The sequence below is a fragment of the Apteryx mantelli genome, chromosome 31 (assembly GCF_036417845.1).
Source record: "Apteryx mantelli isolate bAptMan1 chromosome 31, bAptMan1.hap1, whole genome shotgun sequence".
Lineage (NCBI taxonomy): Eukaryota > Metazoa > Chordata > Aves > Apterygiformes > Apterygidae > Apteryx > Apteryx mantelli.
In genome coordinates this window covers 1383241-1402556 of record NC_090008.1, presented here as the reverse complement: position 1 = coordinate 1402556, position 19316 = coordinate 1383241, and the positions used below count along the sequence as shown (strand labels likewise).

Sequence of the window (19316 nt, the reverse complement as noted above, 5' to 3'; positions counted from 1 at the left end):
TTGGTTTCGGCTTTGGCTGCTTGGGGGTTTTGTTCTTGCAACGAGGCTTTTTCTGACCCTGCAGCAAACCCTCCGCGCTCTTCGCACGAGAAAGCAAACCACATGCGAACGGCTCCCTGCAAAAAGCCTCGACGAGCTGCGCTGCAAAAGCCCCGCAGCCCGGCCCGAGCCCCCCGCGGGGCGGCGCAGAGGCTGGACACAGCTCGCCACGCCGTGGGAGCTCGCCTTCTCCAAACCCGACAGGAAAGGGAACCAGCTCCCGCGGAAGCGTGACGCAGCTGCGGGCCAGCGCCTCCGACCCCAGGTCCGACGCGGGGAGCCCCGAGGCCGCCCTGCCCGGGCAGCACTGGGAGATGCTCATCCGTTGCATGGGATGAGGTGCTCTTCCAGCTCCCAAATCCCGGCCCGGGGCGTGCAAAGCCGGGCAGGAGTGCAGGAGACCCGGATGGCGGGGAGGGAGATGCCGCGTGCAGGGGCTTTGCCCGGGGTGCTGGACCCCCGTGCGCCAACTCGTGCCAAGCCTCATCCCGGGGCCGATGGGGTTGTCCCGGCTCTTTCCCGTTTGCAGGGAGACGCCGTGCAAGATGCTCGGAAGTCGCTTCTGCTCCGGGGCTGCTGAACGCAGGTCGCCGCGGGGCTTCTCCTGGCCCCACGTCAGGGCGCTCGACGCCGCTGCGGGCTGCAAGTCGTCAAAGCCTGCAGCAGCCCCGGGGCGTCGCACCTCCTCCTGCCGGAGCCGCTGCAGAGGAAAAGCAACCCCCCCCCCCCAAGCAAGCACCAGCCTCCCCCCCCCCCCCAAGCCGCCCGTTCGGCCACGCAGAGGATGTTGCGCGCAAAATAAACCGCAGGGGAGGGAGGCAGCTGCTGACGGACAAGTCGCCGGCTCGGAGGAGTTTCTCACCTCGCCGCAGGACCCCGGGCGCTCGCGGCGCCCCGAGCATGGCCCCGGCGGGCGCTGGGCACTGGCGGGCGCTGCTGTGCCTGGCACTGCTCGCCGCCGCCGCCGCAGGTGAGGAGGAGGAGGAGGAGGAGGAAGGGGGGTGATGCACGGGAAGGGGGGCAGCTTGCGAAGCAGCGCTTGCTGCAGCCCCCGAAGCGGCTCGGCTCGGCAGCCGGGAGGGGAGATGCCGGCGGGGCGGCTCGCCGCTCGGTAGGGCAGAAGGAGCCGGCGCCGAGGAGGGTTTTCAGCCCGCAGCATGGTGTCTCTCTGCTCCCAGCCCAGCTCGGAGCGGGTAAACGTGACCCAGACTGCCTGGGGTGCCGGTTCCCCTTTGCAGGCAGCGCCGCTGCCTGCGGGTTGCAGAGCCCCGGGCTCGTTTGAAACAAGCTTCCTTCCTCCTGGAGCAGCGCCGAGACCCGCGGTCTGTCCAGACCGTCCCAGAAAGGCAGCTTTTCAAGGCCAGTTTGCTCCGCTGAATGGATGCGGCACCTTTTTGCCTGCGATTTCAGCTCAAAGCTGGAGCGACCGAGCCTGCAGCACCAGCTGCAAAACCTGCACGGCTGACCCGTGCCGTGCTGCACCGGCCCCGGCGCTCGTACCGGCTGCAGGCAGCGAGCTACGATCGCACCTTCGGACCACGAGGCAGATTTTGAGTCATTTCTTCCCTGAACCTGCACGCCCACGCACCAACCCCCCCCTCCCCCATCGGCACCGGGATCCTCTTGGCTTGACCCTTTGCAGGGTGCAAATTCCTACCTGGAAACCTGCCCCAGCCAGCGCGCGATCGCCTGCGTGCAACGATCCCAGGCCACTTTCCAGGGCGAGAGGGCAGCTGAGTGCCACACAAGGACCCAGGCGCAGCGCATCCCTTGGGAGCGTGGGATAAAACGCCGCCGATTTAACATCTCTGTTGCATCTTTGCTTCCACATTTCCCTCTGGTTCCTTTTCTTGCAAAGGGAGGAGGCCGGGATGAGCGTTCCCCGGGGAAGCGAGGATTTGCAGGGGGAGAAAGGTGCAACTAAACAAGTGAGACTCGACTCCTGGTGCCGTTAAGGTGCCTCAGCATCATCTCACAGCCCTGAGCAGCCTGAAGCAGCACCTACAGCCCCTCTTGCTGAGGGCGGCTTGGTGCCGGGAGGGATGGGAAGGAGCCGCTGCGGGATGGGAATAAGCCCCAGGTGTGACCCGTCAGGGCCGGGAGCTGATAAGCAGCTCCCGGAGCAGCACTAGCTCCTTGTTTTCCAGGGGAGCCCTGCTCCAGGCTCTCCCCTTCCCTGTGCAAAGCCTCAGCTTGCTGCGGGAAGCCGGGGCTGAGCAGAGCTTCCGGAGGCTGCCGCTTCCCCGGGGAGGTGGCGCAAACCGTGCCGGGGACGGCATGAACGCGGCCGCGGAGCTCGGGGACCTGCAGCGGCCGGTGCTCACTGGGAGCCGCGTGCACAGGAAAAGCCGTGGGCTGCCTGCACCCAGCCGCCGCGGCCGCTCGCGTTTATTTTAGGGGCTTTTTATCGCAGCTCTGCCAGAGCCCTCGACATCCGGGGCTGGCGCGACAAGAGCAGGGAGGCTCAGCGCGGCTTCTCGCCTACGTGAAGGGTCCGGCGGGTCCCTCTGCTCCCGGGGCAGGGAAGGAGCAGGGGCCCAAACGAGCCCCCTGAGCGTGTTATTGCAGGGTCTGCAACCCCCCCCGCGCCGGGCAGCACCGACGGCAGGCAGGGCGGAGAGGATATTGCATGCACAGCCGTGCAACGTGGGGCGCACGAGACGAGCGGGTGGCCAGGGACCGTGCCGTGCGGGAACCTGGAGCCCCTTCCCGGCAGCGTTGCAAGCCCCCCATCCCGGAGGGACGCGTCCAGGCTGCAGGTCCTGCTCCGGGTCCCGGACGCCCCTGCTCAGCCCTTGCTCCTGCTCTTTGCAAACGCCAGGGTGCGAGAACGTGGCGGTGGCTGTCGGAGACGAGCTGCGGCTGGTGCCGGAGAAGCTAATGCCGCTTTGGGAAAGCATCGACTGGCGAGTGAGATGGGACAGGGGAGGGCAGCTCCGAATCCTGACGGCCAAAAAGAACAGAGTCCAGCGGCCCCCAGGGAGTCCTCTTAACCAGCGAGCTGTTTTCCAACGGGACACGCTCTCCCTGTGCATCAGCGATGTCACCAAGGCGGACAGTGGCATCTACTCCGTGCACTTTGAGAACACCTCAGACTTCGAGGTTTCCAGGAACTTCTGCGTGTCGGTGCTGGGTGAGTAGCCGGGGGGGGGGGGGGGGTCTCGGTGCACCGCCACCACGCAGCCCCGGCCCCGCTCACCGCCTCCGTCCTTCCAGCGCCCGTGGGCCGGCCGGCGCTGGAGGCGCACGTGGCGCACAGCGAGCGCGGCTGGTGCAACCTCTCGCTGGCCTGCGCCGTCCCCGGCGCCGACAACATCACCTACGGCTGGTCGCGGGCTGGGGTGGCCCCCGAAGCCCTGGGCCACCAGCCCGTCCTGCAGCTGTGGCTCCGCGGGGACGCCAACGGCACCGTCTACCTCTGCAACGCCAGCAACGCCGTGAGCTGGGCCACGGCCAGCACCGACGTCTCGGCGCTGTGCAGCCCCCCAGGTGACTTGCTGCGGCGCGGGGGGGACGGTGCAAGCACCACTGGAGCCAGGCGTCCTTGGGGCCCCCGGGCATCCTGGCTGAAGGGTTTCTCCTGCCCGTGGCGTGGTTTGGACACCCGGGGAGAGTCCCTTGTCCCAGCCCTGCTGTTGGCTTTTAAGGGTTACCGGCCAGGCCCTTCCGTGCATGTCGTATTTTGGGGCAGCGCGATGCAGAAGGTGCCTTAGAAGGGGCTCTGCCCCGCATCGAAGGTCTCCCTGTTCCTTCTGCCCTTGTTTCTCCCCAGAGTTTTTCACCATGGAGTTGTGGTGGATGCTGGCCGCGGCCCTGGGGCTGCTGCTGGGTGTCACAGCTCTCGTCCTCATCCTCGTCCGGAGGTGCCGGAGGAGGCCAGGTAAGGTGCTGCCCGGGGCTGTCACCTCCGCTCGGTGCCGCCGCTGGGGTCGCTTCTCCTTTTCGGGTTGGCACGGGACAACACAGAGCATCCAAACTGCCGCAGCGATCGCTCTCTCCGTCCCGTTTGCTTTGCTCGCGTGTTTCCCGGGGGCCGAACCCCCCGGGGGCCGGAGCCCCTAAAACACCGACCCTCCTGCTCCGCTCGCGTAAGGTCCTGCAGGAAACGCCGAGCAGCCGCTGACCGTCTACGAGGAGGTGGGCAAAGCCCAGCCCAGCCGCGACCGCGTGAGTGCCGGGGTGCCCCTTCCCCACGCCGCCCCCCACCGCTGTCTAAAAACATCCTTCCCCCCGAGCTGGATCCTTTAACCGAGCTGGGGCTGGTTTTTCCCCCCGCAGAACGGGAGCAGTGAGGCCACCAGGACGGGAAACACCATCTACACCACAGTGTGCTCCAAAACTCTGGTAAGGTCGGAGCAAGCTCCCGCACGGCTGGGATGCACGATGGGTCTGCAGCCGGGCTGGCAGCTTGAAACGTCCTGATTTTCCCCGTTCCAGGGGCCCGGCCGCCTGCGGGAGCCCGAGAGCTGCACCATCTACGCCACTGTGCAGCCCAGCAAGAGGGTGAGTTCCTCCTGCCGCGACTCCCAGGGTCTGCCTTTCACCAGGGCTTGGAAACCTTGGTCCCCTCCGTGTCTGTAGGAGCTCAGCGGGGTCCTCGGATGCTCCGGAGCATCCCTCCAGGATGGATTTATGGCTGAGCTGTAGAAAGCTTTGCGGTCCTTCTCAGCAGGCAGTGGTGGGCGCGCTGGAGCGTCTCTAAAGGCAGGTTCTCGCTCTGCTTTGCAGTCCCCCTCTGTCAAGAGGAAGAGGATCGATCCGTCTCTGACCTCCACCGCCTACGCCGAGGTAAGGGACTCGCGGGAGCCCCGGTCCCAGGGTGGCACCAAGCCTCGCTAACACCTCCTTGACATTAATCCCGGGTGCAGCTCGGAGCACCTCGCTTTCCTGATTTTGCCTCCTGGGCAGGAATCTGCCGTCCTCGTTCCCCATCCCTGCTCCATGCAGACGGGCAGGTTTTCCTTAAATTTCTGCTAAGAGAAGCCCTTCGTGGTCCGTGGCTTGCGGGATGAGGGGGTGGAAATGCCGACGGCCTTGAAGGGGGGGAAGGACCCAAGGTGCCACGAGCCCCTTGCAGCCCCGCGCTCAGGATCGGCCGTTCTCTTGCAGCCGGCGGAGGCTTCGAGACGCTGGCGCGCCCCGCCGCACACCTCGCCTCCGGCCGCCGCGGGCCACCGCCTCTCCTAGCCGCTCGGCAAGGCCCTCTCCTCCTTCCGTATGGGCCTCTCCGCCCGGAGCGAGGTGCCGAGCTTTCCGCTGGGGGCCGGAACGTCGCCAGCCGGGTCTTCGCACAGGTCGCCAAGCCCAGCTGCTCCTTGGAGGCTTCCTTCAGGGATGGAGAACAGACCCGGTGGCCGGGAGCTCCCGCTGCAGAAGATCACTTTGAAACGTGTGTGATGTGCACGCGTCTAGCGTGACGGTGATCCCTTTGGGTGTTTTTTTCCTCCAGGTCTCGATAGGTTCGACACACGTTGGGGGTTTATTTTTAAGTGCAAATACAAGCTCCAGCACAGGAGGTGGTTGTGGTGCTTGTTCCATGGACTCTTTATAGCCTCAGAGGTGCCTGGAGGGAGGGTGAGGGGCTTCACCTGCAGCTCGGCAGCCCCTGGTGAACCTCTTGCATGGGTTGGCTCTGCCGCAGAGCTGCAGCCTTGTGAGGCAGGTGGGGACGAGTCATCCAAGGGTGGAAAACCAGGTTGCTGTTGATCCCATGGCTGGGACGTGGCCCTGCTTTGCACGGCACTCGGAGCCACCCGGACGTCCCTTCCCACCGAAGTTACTCCAAGTTTCTCTAACAAAAGTCCCGAGCCCGGGGCGGGAAGAGCACAAAAGTCCTCGCCAAAGCCACGTTAATTGGGATCATTAACGGCGTGGTGCACATCACAGTCCAGGGAATAAAATCACCCCGGGGACACGGTGACCGTCGCACCCGCAGGCTCCAAAGGGGCGCTGGGAGCAGGGGGCAAATTTCGGCCCCTTGCCGGAGCGGCGGGTCTGAAATCCCGGCTCCAGCGAGGAGGAAACATCTGCGGAGCCGGAGTCCCCGTCGGCGCGCTGGGCTCCATCCCAGCATGGTAATTAATGCTAATAAGGGCCGTGCTGGAGACGATTTGCTGCTGGCGCTGAGGCAGCAGTTTGCTTCCCAGCGGTGAAGTTCGCTTTCCCATCTCCGCAGTATAATCCGGCACGTGGGTGCTCAGCACGGCTGGATCCGGCCTTGTGCCGGCACCGCTTGTGCCACGGCATGTATGTAAAAGCGTCTCCGCTGTCGGCTTTTTGCCGGGATGGAGGCGACGCACTCGCGGCCGGGACGAAAGCGGGTCGGGGCCCACTTGGAGGCCCCGAAATATCTTCATTTGGGAAGGAATTTGGCCTTAATGCAAACGCTTCATTTTAAGCACCTGCACTACATTTGGGGCCGGTGTGCTTGGATTTCGGCACGGAGGGTTAAGCAAGGCTCCGGCAGTGGTTATGCATGTGCTTCGGTGGTTTTTCGGAGCAGGGCCGGTGCTACGAGCCCAGCTGGTGGACGCGGCTGCTGCGTGGCCGTAGCAGAGCCCAAACCCACCTGCGGAGCCCTTGTGAGCAGGGGCTAACGATGGAGGCGGCTGTCGAGGAACCAAATCATCCCTCTTGTCCGCTTCTCACCTGCACCGACTGCATCAGAGCCGGGGTCACGGGGACGGGACCAACGCAGGCTCCTAAGGATCCGCTCGGGGCCACATCCGGGGAGTGTCGGCTCGGCCGTGGAGGCCGCAGCGCTGATTTGCCAGTTTTGCAGCCTGAGAAGCGTCACTGCGGTTGTGCACAACAGCGATGGCTGCAGATTCCCGCTCGGCGGTGCAGAGATGGAGCCAGTGCAAGGTCAAGCCCAGGGCTGAACCCGCGTCCAGCACAACTCTGCTTCCGGCAGCAAATGAGGAACTGCCGCTGCGGTGGGCTGCGGTTGGCAGGGGGGGTGGTGGGGGGCTGCCAGCTCATGGGACCCTTGCGGGGCACTCGTCGCTCCGACTTTTTGGGCGTGGATGCCGGGTGAAGATTGCAGCGGGACTCGTGATGGTGTTCCTCTTCCTCCTGCAGCAAGGTAGGGCGGCCGGGGCGCAGGGGGGCCACAGCGAGTGCTGGGGCACTGCCGGCTCCTGGAGGGTGCCCGTGGTGCTGGTGCATCCCCAGGGGCAGGAATAGAGAGGGAGGGAAAAGCTCCGGGAGCTCTGCTCGGGGCACGGTGCTTCCTGGGGCCGCCATGACGGTCGCTGTGCTCTTCCGGCAGCCGCAGCGCAGGGCGGCCCATCCAGGGTGGCCGGCATCGTTGGTGGCACGGCGTATCTCCACCCAGCGCCGCGAAACCGGACCACCTTCCACCAAGTCCACTGGCGCTACGAGACATCCCAGAAAATCGCCATCCGGGAAGCAGACGGCTCAATCCGCTACCCCGACTCCCGGTTCAAAGACCGGCTGCGGCTCTTCCCCAATAACACTTTGCAAATCCGTTCCCTGCGGAAAAGCGACCGAGGAGTCTACTGGCTCTACCTGGAGGAGGAGACCGGCACGGAGCACACGGATAGCGTCCTCCTCGCGGTGTACGGTGAGCGAGGCGGGCACGCACGGAGGGGGGCACGGAGGGACGGACGGACGGGGGCCGTGACACCGTGACGCCTCTTGCAGAACGGGTGCCGAAGCCCACAGTGACAGCCGAGGTGGAAGGGGGGGACGCGGCGCACTGCCAGGCCACCTTGACCTGCTCCGTGGACCTCGAGGACGTGACGTACGAGTGGATCCTGCCCCAGCGGCAGCCGCCGGAGAGCCGGGGCTCCGAGCTGCACCTCTCCTTCCGCCCCGGGGTGGAAACGTACGTCTGCCGGGTCAGCAACGCCGTGTCCGCCAGCAACGCCTCGCTGACCTACCGGCACCCCTGCTCCTGGCAAGGTACCGTGGGAAAACCCGCCTGGGAAGGGGCCGCGCTCGGGGGGGGGGGGGGGGGATCCCGGGAGCAGGCTGCCGTCGGTGGGGCCGGCCGTGGTCGGGGACGTCCCTGGGCTCCGGAGCGGTCGGCCCCTTTCCGGAGGGGGATGTGGCGGGTGCAGCCGAGCTTCGGGGTGGGGGGGAGGATGGAGAGCCAGGAAACGCCTCTTCCCATGCTCACGGGCGCTCGGGTTTCCCTCCAGCTGAGTCCTCCGCTGTCTCCGTGGCCCAGAACACTAAGATACTGCTGGCTCTGGCCTTCCTCCTCTTCCTCCTCCTCCTGGCTTAAGGACGCACTGCCACCACCGCCAGCTTTCCTCGTCTCGTCACCTCCTGTCGCTGCCCCCCCTCCCCGGATGAGGCCCCCGAGCCGGCAGGGACCTGTGGTTTCCCGGTGCTGCGGATGTTGTCCACAGCTGTCGGCTGTGCCGGGGTCGCTGCCGTGGTCCCAACTCCCGTTTCCGCAGCCGTTGCGGGGAAAAGGCACCTGCAGAACCGTCCTGGAAAACATCTCGCCTCCAGGCAGCTGCTCCCCACGCGTCCGGGCTGCCCTGAGCTGCACCAGCCGCAGTCCGTGCTCCGCTCCCAGCCCTGCTGGCACCCTCGGCGGAGCCCCGTGCCTCAGTTTCCCCTCCTGGCCCCTCGATGCCTTGTTGTAACTGGAGTACGGCATCGGGGGGGGGGGGGAGCATCTAACGTTTATCTCGTTCCTCACAGTGGTGCTTTAAAAACTCCAGTGATGTAGATCACGGTGCTCACAGTCCCGGGACGGGGAACGTCTCGGAGCAGCGTTTGGGGGGGGGGGGGGGGGAGCGTCCGAGCGGGCGCTGGTGCTGCCGTCATCCCCGCAGCGCCCCGGGGGGGGGGGTGAAACCTCCTCCCGTGCCGGTGCGTCTCCACGAGCCGCCTGCACAGAGCTTTTTGGGGACCCTCCAACGCCAGCGGCTCCCCGGGAGCACGGGGAGATCCCAGGAGCCGACGGGTTCCCGCTGCCCTTCACGGTGCCAACGTGACGGCACGGGGTCGGGGCGGCCGTGTTTCCTCTGGAGCGCATCGTGCCCTGGGAAGCTGGAAATCGTTTTGGGGGAATCGGGGTCCCCCAGACCGCAGGTGAGCGCGAGGCGCTGCACGACGTCCGGGCCCGGAGCGGCTCCAGGAGGCAGAGCCAAGGCTCAGCAACACGGGAGACGCCAGCAGGGCAAATACGTTTTGCTGCCTTGGGAAAGGTGTGTGTTTGTGCAATAAACCCCTTTGCTGTTGCACGAAGGCCGTGTTTCCAGGTGTCCTGAATCCTTCTGACTCGGCGCAGCAGCCGGGTCCTCGGGGGGCCACGAGGGCGATGGGGGCGCTCAGACCCGCCGGGAGGAGCCGCGTATCCGGCCAGGAGCCTTCCCACAGCCATTCCTGCGGCAGGGACCCGGCTCCCGGCGCGGAGCCTGGTACTGCAGGCCACCTCCATCCCCTCCACCGGGGCAGAGGGATGCGTCCCGCGGGCGATGGAGATGCTCTCCGGCTCTGCAAGGACGGAGGGGGATTATTGTTTTTAGTTAAAAGGTGTTTTTTCTGTGAGTGCCTATTACATTTTTTTTTTCCTCCTCCCCTTCAGGCTCCCAGATGCTTCCTGGAAGGTTTTTCTTGCTGCTTTTGCTTGTTGAATAATCTGTCTCGGGGTGGTCAGCAAGGTGGGAACCTGGTGTCACCGTCCCTGCGGACGCGGTGCCAGCCCGGGCTCTTACGGCTCTGCGGGACCAGGGCGCTCGGTTTGCAGCGGCCGCTTTTTAGGACGGGATTTCTGCCTGGGCAGCAGCTCGCCGCTTTGCAAAATGCCCCAGGGTGGTGGTTGTGGCCAGGCTGCGTGTCGAAGCCCCTCATAATCCAGCTGCCCGCTGGCTCCGAGGGTCCCGGGCAGGGACGGGCACAGGCGGGGAGCAACCTCGGTCCTGTTTCGGCAGAGCCGAAGCTGCAGCGTTAGGGGAAGGAGCAGCTTCCTGCTCATCTGCGTCTGACTCATCCTTCCTTCCTTGCACCTTTTGCTAAGTCCTTCCCTTCTGTGCGCAAAGGGCTGTTTAGTCACCGGGAAATGTCCTGTTTTCTCAACTAGGTGCTTTCAATGTGGGCAGAAACAGCTCATGGGGATGCCAGGGGCCAGCGAATGCTCTAGCAGCGCTTTAGCCATAACCCTTTTTTTCTCTTTAGAAATAACTTATTGACCACAAAACTTGTTTTTATGGAACTCCCAGAAATTGGATCCATTAGAAACTGTGGGGTATTAAGTTCACCTTTTATTTCGTTATGGCACTACGGTTGGCTCGGTTCACTTTAAAACAGCGGAAGAGCTCCTACTTTATGCTCTCGCCTCTGTTTTCCTCTGGAAACCAGTACAGCAAAAGCACCAAAAACCTGAAGAGGAATAGGAAAAAAAAAATTTCTCCCATTTAAAAACACCTGTGCAGAGAGGGGGCCGAGCAGCAGCGCAGATGAATAATTCATTCCACTAAAAACACAAAAACAACCCCGCTCTCCGTAGCCTCTTCCAGCAGTGGAACGAGCGGGCGGTGTTTTCCACGCTTTCCCCTTCCTCCGCTCTTGGCCGGGGCGGCAGGGCGCCCGGCTCGGCTCGGGGCCGTGGAGCGACTCGCTGCTGGGACCTGGCCATCCCCGGGAGGCATTAAATATCCCGGGAGCAAAAGCAAATCACAGTCCGGGTTGCTGCCCCGAGCGCCCAGCCTGAAGAGGAGGATTTGCCCTTCCTCCCCTCCTCGGTGGGTTTGCAAAGGCAAATGCCCCTCTTGCACCTCCCTCTTGTGGCCGATCCTCTGGAAAACGGGCAAATGTTGCTCATGGAGCGGGGGAACCTCTTTGCCGCCCCGGGGTGGGCTCGTGTCTCCTTGGCCGGAGCGAAGCCGGGGCCGGGAGGATGCGGGCGGCCGCGCGTGGGGGCGAGGAGCAGCGGCTCCGGGGGAGGCCCCGCTCCACGGCACCTCTCGGCACGGGGAAGCTGTTACCGTACTCGAAGTAATTTCCCTCCCGCTCACTTCTCGTATTTTGGCGCCCGGTTAGGGACCCGGGGCAGGATGACGGTGCTCCGGTGCCAGCTATAAGGCGACGCTGCGCTTCCTTCTGCAGGTCTCTCGAGCGCTCTCCAGCGAAGCGTTCACTCTGCTTTGAATACTTTCCACTCGAGAGAGAAAAAAGAAAAAAAAAGAAAAAGAAAATCATTCAGCCAAAAACAGGAAACACATGGCCCACGGCGGCGTCTCTGATTTGAGTACACCTGCTCTTATAATGAGGCCAGGGGCGCATATTAACGGCAGTGCAGGAGGGGCTCCCTGAACCGCGGCATGGACCGCAGCGCGTACCTCTGGCTGCTGAGCTCCTTCTGCTGCGTCTGGGGTACGTGCCTCTTCTATCGATCGGGGCTTTTGGGGGTGGGGGTGGGGGCTAGCAGGTTTTAAGACGTATATTTCTCGCCGGCGTTTAGAAATATATTTGCTTTATAGGGCGGGTGGGCAGACGGATCGAGTAGAAGCAGCCGTACAGAAGATAAACGAGTTGAAGCTGCGCGCGTAGCATCTCTAACGTGCCGCTGGGCTGAGGGAGGAGAGAGCGAAAGATGATGGACGGGCAAAGCGTCCTCGCCGTAACGAGGCGCTTTACAGCGCGCTTTAATGGGGTGTTAATAGCAGGGAAGAAATAATTTAGCACCAGATGTGAGTCGGGGTGTTTAAGACGAAGGTTTCCTGGCAGATTGCCCTGGCTGCTGCCGTCGCAGATCAGAGGGGGCCGGGAGGTGGTACCAAAACTACAAAATACACTTAAGAACGGAAGGAAACTTGTACCAGGATGATGCTTGTTTTCTAACTTGTAAAACTTGCTTTAAAAAAAAAAAAAGAAAAGAAAGAAATAGCCCTGCTGGCAGCATCCCGAAGCCAAGGTGGCTTCTAAAACCGGGCTACCAAAAATCTCCCCAAAACACTCCTTGCCCGGCCACGGAGCCGAGAGGCAGCCGCCGGGACGGGGAGCCCGGGAGCAGCCGGTCGCCGGCGCTCAGCCGGGAAGGCGGCGACCTGCGCCGAGCTGGAATTTCTCCCGCTGCCTTGCTGCCTTGCTATTACTCGAATACCTCCCCCCAAAATCCCCCGCGGGGTTTTCTCTCCACCTCGCACGCCGAAAGCCCCGCGCGCGCCCTACCTGGGCCGAGGGCCGCCGCGGGCTCAGCGTGGCGCCGGCGGCGTTCGCTCTCCTCCGCTCCCCCCCCCCCAAGCCGGGTTTCGGGCCGGGCGACCTCCCCGCATCCCTCTTTCCCGCGGAGCAGGAGCGGGTCAATCGCCTCCCTGATACGGGGGAAGTATCTTCTCTCCAGGAACTGCTTCGTGCTGGGGCACAGGGTTTTTCTACCGTGATGCAAAAAGGGCTTTTCCAGCGGTGACTGGCAGGAGCTTAATCACAGCATGCCGAAAATGCTGTATTCCGTAGCGGCGAGAAAACACTGGGGAAAAAAGCATCCAGCTTGGCGCTGGGGTTATGGGAAACAGGAGAGCGCGAAGGGGCAGCGGCCGGGTCTCCGGGCCCCGGCGCATCACGGCCGTGCCTGGTCCCCTCCGTGGAAATGTCGTTCCGGAGCAGAGCCGGGACCCCGCTGGGCTTTGCACCGCGCTGGGAGCAGCGAGAAGCAGCGAGTCGGCGTCGTGCCCCCTCGGGCAGAGCCTTTTCCGTGTTTTTTACTGGAATGGCTGCAGGAGGGGCAGATGCTGGGCACCTCTGTCTTACCCCCCCTCCCCTTTTCTGGGGCAAGCCCTTGCTCCGATGGAAAGAAAATTCATAAGAAGCAGCGGTGACAAGGGCAAGGCACCAACGGCGATGAGCTGGCATCTCTCGCCGCACCGTTTCCTACAAAAACAAGCGTTAGGTAACCAGGAGCCCCGGGGAAATATGAATCACCGGCTCGTAGGCAAAGACAGAGAAGCATCATCGCGGGGGCAAGCGTGGCCTCGTGCCCTCCCAGCGCGCTGTTGAGGAAAGGCGGCCGCGAAGCCTCCCGCCCCACCGTCCCCGAAGATGTTAGACCTCCTCTTATCAAACGCGCTTTCTGTGACCGCCGAGAAACGCCTTTGGGAGCTCCTCGTCCTCGCGCGACCTTGCAGAGCCTGGACGCACCCCCGAGCCCCTCTCCAAAAGGCTGGATTTCTCTTGCAACGTCTGGAAGAAAAGTCCTCCAGAAGGTTTCTCCAGATGCAGCGTTCCAGGGAGCCGGCAGGGAGCAGCTGGTGTTTCCCCTCCCGGGGCTGGTGGATGCTTTACCTTACGGTGCCTGTTTTGAAGAATCTCGTTCACGCAAATGAAGGCTGTTTCCTTCAGTCGGGGGGGAGAGGAAGAGCGGAGGAGGGCAGCATCTCCCATCCTCCCCTCGGCCCCGGATCCCCGGGCTCATCCCGCTGTCCGCAAGCCATGTCCCTGTGGAGGACCGTGGTGTCAGGGAACTGCTATTACTCCCGACTCTGGGGACGGGGTGGTGGTGGCACCCATGGGCAGGCAGCGGGTGCCCGAGCGGCAACCAAGGGGCGCCCAGCGGGAGGTTGGGTTGCAGCAACCTGCTTTTTCACCCAATGTGCTGGAAATCACTGATGCAGGGTGTGGGGAGCACCAAGAGCTTTAGGCAGGTTAAAAACGTGCTTAGATAAACTGATAGAAAACTAAAAAGGAAAAAAAAAAAGGAAAACCCAACTTGAGGGTGTCATCTCATAGAAACCAAGAAGTCCCCAACCTGCAGCTTGCCAGGGCGAGTCAAACACTGTCCCCATCTCATCCCGCGGGCAGAGGAAGCCGCGCGGTCGCTCGGGGCCGGTCAGGCTGTCCCCACGTGTCCTTCAGCCCTTCTCTCGGCTTTCCTCCTAGGTGCAAGCCGCGGGGCGAGGGAGACGGTGCTGGGGACCCTGGGGAAGGCGACGTTCCTGCGGATCCCCCTGGAATTCCAGGAGCTGACGGTGAGCTCCGGCGAAGCCGTGTGGAAGCGGGACACGGAGGACCCGCATCGCAAGCTGGTGCTGCTCAAGTACTTGGACGGCAACTACACCAACTACATGCAGGAGAAGACCCGCTTCCACCGGGCCAACTTCTCCCTGGAAATCCTCAACACCAGCAGGCAGGACAGGCAGCTCTACGAGTACATCATCAGCAAGGGCAGGGATGAGACGGTCTGGCAGATACAGCTGGAAGTATACGGTGAGGAATGGTGATGGGGGGACCGCGCTGCCCTTGCCGCTTGCAAGGGTGGGCGCCGGGGCTGCGGGGCACGTCCCTCCCCGTCTCCTTCCCACCAGGCTGTGGTGAGCCTGGCACCCTCTTGCAGCCCGTGAGCCGGGCATCTCCTGGAGCTTCTGGGCATCTCCTGGAGCTTCTGGGCACATGCAGACCCCATCTTTCTCCATGCTCCCGATGCCATTTAGGGATGCTGTGGCAGGAACGGGATTGGGGCCAGACCAGCTCCCCTCTGTTTCTCGGGGTGCTGCAAGAGGCCGGTGGGATTTACGGGGCAGGGGACAAGGCAGCATCCTTGCCCGGAAACGAGCCCCGGCGCCCTCCATGCCTCCCCGCAGAGCCGGTGTCGGCGCCCCGCATCCAGGTGCTCAGCAGGACGCTGGCCAACGGCAGCTGCACCGTGACCCTCGAGTGCGTGGCGGAGCGGGGCGACCGGGTGTCCTACAGCTGGGGCGGCACCTGGCACCTCTGCGCCGGCAACGGCAGCCTGCTGCACCTCTCCTACAGCCTGCGCAACGGCAGCCTGGCCTGCGCCTGCACCGCCGCCAACGCCGTCAGCCGCCGGGCCGTGGCCTTCAACGCCTCCGAGTGCGGCCCCGAGCAGCAGGGTGAGTCCCCGGGATCGGGCAGGGTCCGGCGTCGGCGAGCGGACGGGGCTTGCGCCACCCCGGCTTGCGTCTCGCCCCCACGGTGCTGCCTCATCCTGCTGGTTTCGGGGTGGTTTTTTTTGCATTGCTCAAAGGAGGGTTTGGCAGGAAAAGCGGCCGCCACGAGCCCTCGGCGCGGCCGAGGACTTGCCGTAAACGCAGCCCCGGCGCCGGCCGCTTCCCTTGCCTCGGCCGCTGCCTCCCCGGTGCTCATTGTAAATGCGTGAGACTCACACGCGGCGACGTCTCCGGAGGATTTAACCAAAAAAAAACCAAACCAAACCAACCCAAAACTCAGCGGCAACTTCCCCTTCGGAGGCTCCGGGGCAGAAATCACGCTCTGGCTCGCCGGGGTTTTCTGCCGCCTCCCGCGTGACGCGGGGACTTTCGCCGGGGCTGGACGGAGGAGCCTCGGCCCCTTTCCCCGGGGAGCGGCGGGCCGGCGCCTATTTCCTTCGAATCAACCCGCCCGGGAGCAGTGTTTTTCACCCCGTTTTTGCAGCCGGCCCGGGGGGGAGGGGGGTGCAACGCTTTCCCTGGGCTCTCGATGAAGCTCGTTCGCACACTTAAACGCACGGCAGGGCAGGTTTGCGGCGCCCGTGCGCCGTGCGATGGGTCCCCCCCCCCGCAGTCACTGTGAAGCAACTGGTGACATTATTTCGGGCCTTATCCGGCCCCGATCTGGCTCCCCGGCAGCTTTTTTTGCTGACGGTGGCAGCTCGGTGGCAATTGGGGCGAGCGCTCGGCTCAGCTCGAGAGAAGCGTTTCCTGCCCGTCGCTTCCTGCTCTGCCAAAACCGGCAGCCGGAGGCAGCGGCGCCAAGGGGGAGCGAGGGGTTTTTCGGCTCGCTCCGGACCCCCGGCCGGGCAGAGCCGCTCAGCCGGCTCCTCTCTCTGCCCCTTCCCCAGGCGGCGCCGGGCTGCGGATGGGGCACCTGGTGCTGGCGGTGGCGGTGCCCGTGGCGGTGGTGACGATGGCCGCGTGGGCGCTGGCGGCCGGGTGCGCGGCCCTGCGCGCAGGTGAGTGCCGGGGCGCCCTTCCCTGGGGACCCGAATGGTCCCAGCCCGAACGCCGGGGGCTTCTCGCCCCGTGGCCCCATCGGAGCCGTCGGTCCCTGCCGGCCCCGCGCTCCCTTCCCCTTCCCTTTGCAACACCCAATTTGCAAAAATGAGCATCGGCCATAAGTCCGCGGGCTTCTCTCCCCTGGCCCGGAGATCTGCCGCGGGGCCATAGGATCTGCACCGTCCCCCCGGTGCTCCGGGAAATGCTCCGGCGACCGGGCAGCCCGGCTTGCAAAGCACTGGCGTCGGGCTCTGCTGCTGCGCCGTCCCCTTCTCCCCGTGGCGCTAACTTTGTCGCCTCCTCCGTCCCCGCAGCAGGTGCCAAGCGGGAGCGGGAGCCGCTCGCCGAGGATGGCACCATGCACACCATCTACTCCCAAGTGCAGCGGGTGGAGGTGAGTGCGGCCGGGCTTTCCCGGCCAGAGCGCTCGGAGCGCCGCCGAGCCACTGGCATCCCAGAGGATGGAGCAGTGTCCACCCGTCTCGGATGCCGCTTGGCGCAGGGGAGTTTTCTTTCCCGGTTGGACGCGCAGCACGTGCTGGGCTTTGGCCACTGGGTGTCAACGCAGCCTCGCTGCCGGCTGCCGCAAGGGCCAAAGATGGGGAAATCCTGCCGTTGGTGGGCTGGGAGCTCCCTGGGCCTGTCCCGCTCCGGCGCGGCATTGCCCCTGGTGCAAGGATGCTGCGGGCGGTCGCGGGAATCCGCGGTTAACCTGGGATGAGCTGGGAACAGCATGGGCTGCTGCACCGTCCCCGCGCGCTGGTGGGGGGGTTTGGGGACAGACCGTGCGGGTTTTTTGCTGTGTCCTGCCGGCTCATCCTTCGCTCCCCGAACAGAAGCCGAAAGGCCCCCGCGGGCCCCCCGCTGCCGAGTACCCCGCCTGCACCACCATCTACGCTGCCGCCACCGGGCTGCCGCCGGACACGGCGCTGGCCCCCGTCCCGGCGCGGGAGCAGCACCCGGCGCCCAGCCCCCGGGCAGAGCCGCGCGCCCGGCCGGGACCCCCACCGCTCCCGCAGGTGAGGACCACTGCCGCCGCCACCGCCGGGCATTTTCCCACGCTTGCTTTTCCCTCTTTGCAAAATCCCATGAGATTTAAGCGGCTCTTGCCGGAAACGAGCAGGTTTCCAGAGCCGCTTCCCGGGAGCGGGCGATGCTGGCGCAGCCCCTCACTGCCGGCTTTTTGCTTTCCGACGCAGACCCCCGACAAGGGGCCCACGACGGTCTACGCCAGCGTGACGCTGCCCAAGATCTGAGCCTCGCCGCTGCACGCTGCTGGCCCGGCTCCCCGGGCGCCGGCATCCCGGGCTGGAGGGAATCCCACCGGCTCCAGGGAACGGGGATAAAACTCTCCAGCGCACGCTGCCGCTCGCCACGGCCGCTCTGAGCCCCGACAGCTGCAAGCACCGGCCCCGACGTTAAGGAAAGGCAAAGCAAAGGGCAGAACCGAAGCAAGACGAGAAGCCTCCTGGGGCCGTCGCTGGCGGGACGGGATGCACCGGGAGAGACGGAAGCCCGAGAAGGAGCAGCAGGGCTCCGGTCGAGCCCCGACGGCTGGCACGAGAGAGGGGCAGGCAGCGGGGAGCGGGACGGGCAGCCGTGCTCGTAGCCCGCTTTGCACCCGGCAGGGCCCCACGGCTCCGGCCCCGGCTTCGCTAGAGGGAGCCTCCGGCCCGCGGCGGCCGGCACGGCGCAGGATGACGCCGAAGGACCCGACTTCAAAGGCAGGAAGAAGCAAGAGAAAAACCGCTTGCCGAGCTCTTCTCTGCAGCGAGGAGCTGCAAAACGCAGCAGCTCTCAGCCCCTTGCCCCAGGAAGGCGCCTCTCCGAGCCCCCCCCCCAACACGAGGCGCCCGGCGGCGGCACGTCCCCTTTCCGCCGACGGCTTACGGGAGCGGGGAAGCCTGCTCCAGACTGACCTTCACGCGCGGAAGCGCGCGGGAGGCAGCCCGCGGCCGCGCCGCCGCCGGTGCCCCCCGCTACCTCCCTGCGGGGACCCCGGGGCCGGGGCGCTGGAGGAGGCACCGGGGCTGCAAATCGTTTCCACCCCCCCCCCCCGCCCCGTCCGCACTATTTGATCGTCCCGCTGTAATTCGTCTCATGCAGCAGGTCTGACCTCACGTGCAGCAGGAAAATAAATTGGTAGTAAAAAATCTCCCAACGAGGCCTGCACGAGAGCTGTGAAAAACAAGAGGACAAGCCCTTCGCCTGCCACCCAGCCGGCACTTTCCCTTCTCCATGGGTGCCCTCGCCTTGCTCCGGGGGCTGCGGTGGGATGGGGCTGGGGGACGGCGGGGACACCGGGGTCCCAGACAGCCCCCCGGCCTCGGTGGGAAGCCGGCTGCCCCGGCCAGCAGGTTTGGAGCAGGAGCCTCCTGGGGCTGCTGGGGAGGGGAAAGAGGAATCAGGGCTTCTGCTTGTCCTTTGGTTCCTCCTTTCCTTGCTAATGAAAATCAGCTGAGCTGCTTGCCTGGAAAACTGCGTCAGCCCCGGTGCTCGCTTCCCCCTGGTGCCCGCCGAGGCCGATGAAGGGGGAGAATGCGCTCGACCTCATGCTCCTAAAATAGTGCAAAGCCTCAATTTCCGTGGCCGCCGCTCATCCTTGCCGAGAAGGTGCTCGGCGCTGCAGGCTGGGCGAGCGACCCTGCGCCACGCCGCGCGTGAAGCTCCGCGGGGCCCGAGGCGGTTTGGACTTCAAATTCTCACTCCAGTCGCTGGAGCTCCAGCAGAAACACTGTTAGGGCACCTGGGCTGTTGCTGCGTAAATGCAGGAACCAAGCGAAGGCAGCAACCCGGGGCTCGGGGAAGCCGGAGCGGTGCGGTTTTAAGGACAGAGCTCCCCGCTGCTCCCATGCTCTTCCCCACCTGCCTCGCGGTACGACCGAGCTCGCGCCGCTTCCCAGCGTAAAGCTGGATTAAGGAGGCGGCTGCCCTCCGAGCAATGCTTCTGCCGGGGCTGAGCGTCCGGGCCGGAGCAGCATCGGTTACAGCCCTCGCGCCGCAGCGGCCTCGTGGGATGCAGCAGGGCCGGGGGCATCGCCAGGCGCGAGCGGCCCACGCGGATGCGCAAGTTGGGTCTCGCGGCACCTTGCGGCATCCCGGTGCTCCGCTCAGCAGGCGCCGCTCCACCGGGGCGCGAGTTGCAAACAGTAACACCCGCCATCCGCGATTTCCTTGCTTTCCCTTCCCAATCCTTCCGAAAGCAGGGGCCGTCGCTCGACCTGGTGCCGTTGTCATTGCACCGGTAAGAACTATTGGACTAAAGAAAACCCCCCCCAGATATCTCCACCCACCATGAGCTTCGCAGAAGCGGCAGAGAAACTTCCGCCTCTCGCCGCGGGTCTGGCA

The 19316-nt window shown here is 64.8% G+C and overlaps 3 protein-coding genes across 3 annotated transcripts; all 3 read left to right on the top strand.

Moving 5' to 3' along the window:
* The first annotated feature begins 898 nt into the window (after positions 1 to 898).
* Positions 899 to 5508, top strand: CD244 (CD244 molecule). The gene is made up of 9 exons (XM_067313314.1): positions 899 to 1009; positions 2861 to 3172; positions 3256 to 3528; positions 3812 to 3919; positions 4133 to 4206; positions 4318 to 4383; positions 4477 to 4542; positions 4768 to 4827; positions 5149 to 5508. Exons 1-9 carry the CDS (start codon positions 940 to 942, stop codon positions 5224 to 5226), a joined length of 1107 nt encoding a protein of 368 aa, XP_067169415.1. The 5' UTR covers positions 899 to 939; the 3' UTR covers positions 5227 to 5508.
* A 1587-nt stretch (positions 5509 to 7095) lies between these two features.
* LOC136994587 (CD48 antigen-like) lies at positions 7096 to 8398 on the top strand. The gene is made up of 4 exons (XM_067313140.1): positions 7096 to 7123; positions 7310 to 7624; positions 7705 to 7965; positions 8205 to 8398. Exons 1-4 carry the CDS (start codon positions 7096 to 7098, stop codon positions 8288 to 8290), a joined length of 690 nt encoding a protein of 229 aa, XP_067169241.1. The 3' UTR covers positions 8291 to 8398.
* A 2944-nt stretch (positions 8399 to 11342) lies between these two features.
* LOC106482316 (signaling lymphocytic activation molecule) lies at positions 11343 to 17224 on the top strand. The gene is made up of 7 exons (XM_067313139.1): positions 11343 to 11394; positions 13897 to 14223; positions 14598 to 14867; positions 15815 to 15925; positions 16283 to 16362; positions 16805 to 16987; positions 17168 to 17224. Exons 1-7 carry the CDS (start codon positions 11343 to 11345, stop codon positions 17222 to 17224), a joined length of 1080 nt encoding a protein of 359 aa, XP_067169240.1.
* Positions 17225 to 19316: the final 2092 nt, after the last annotated feature.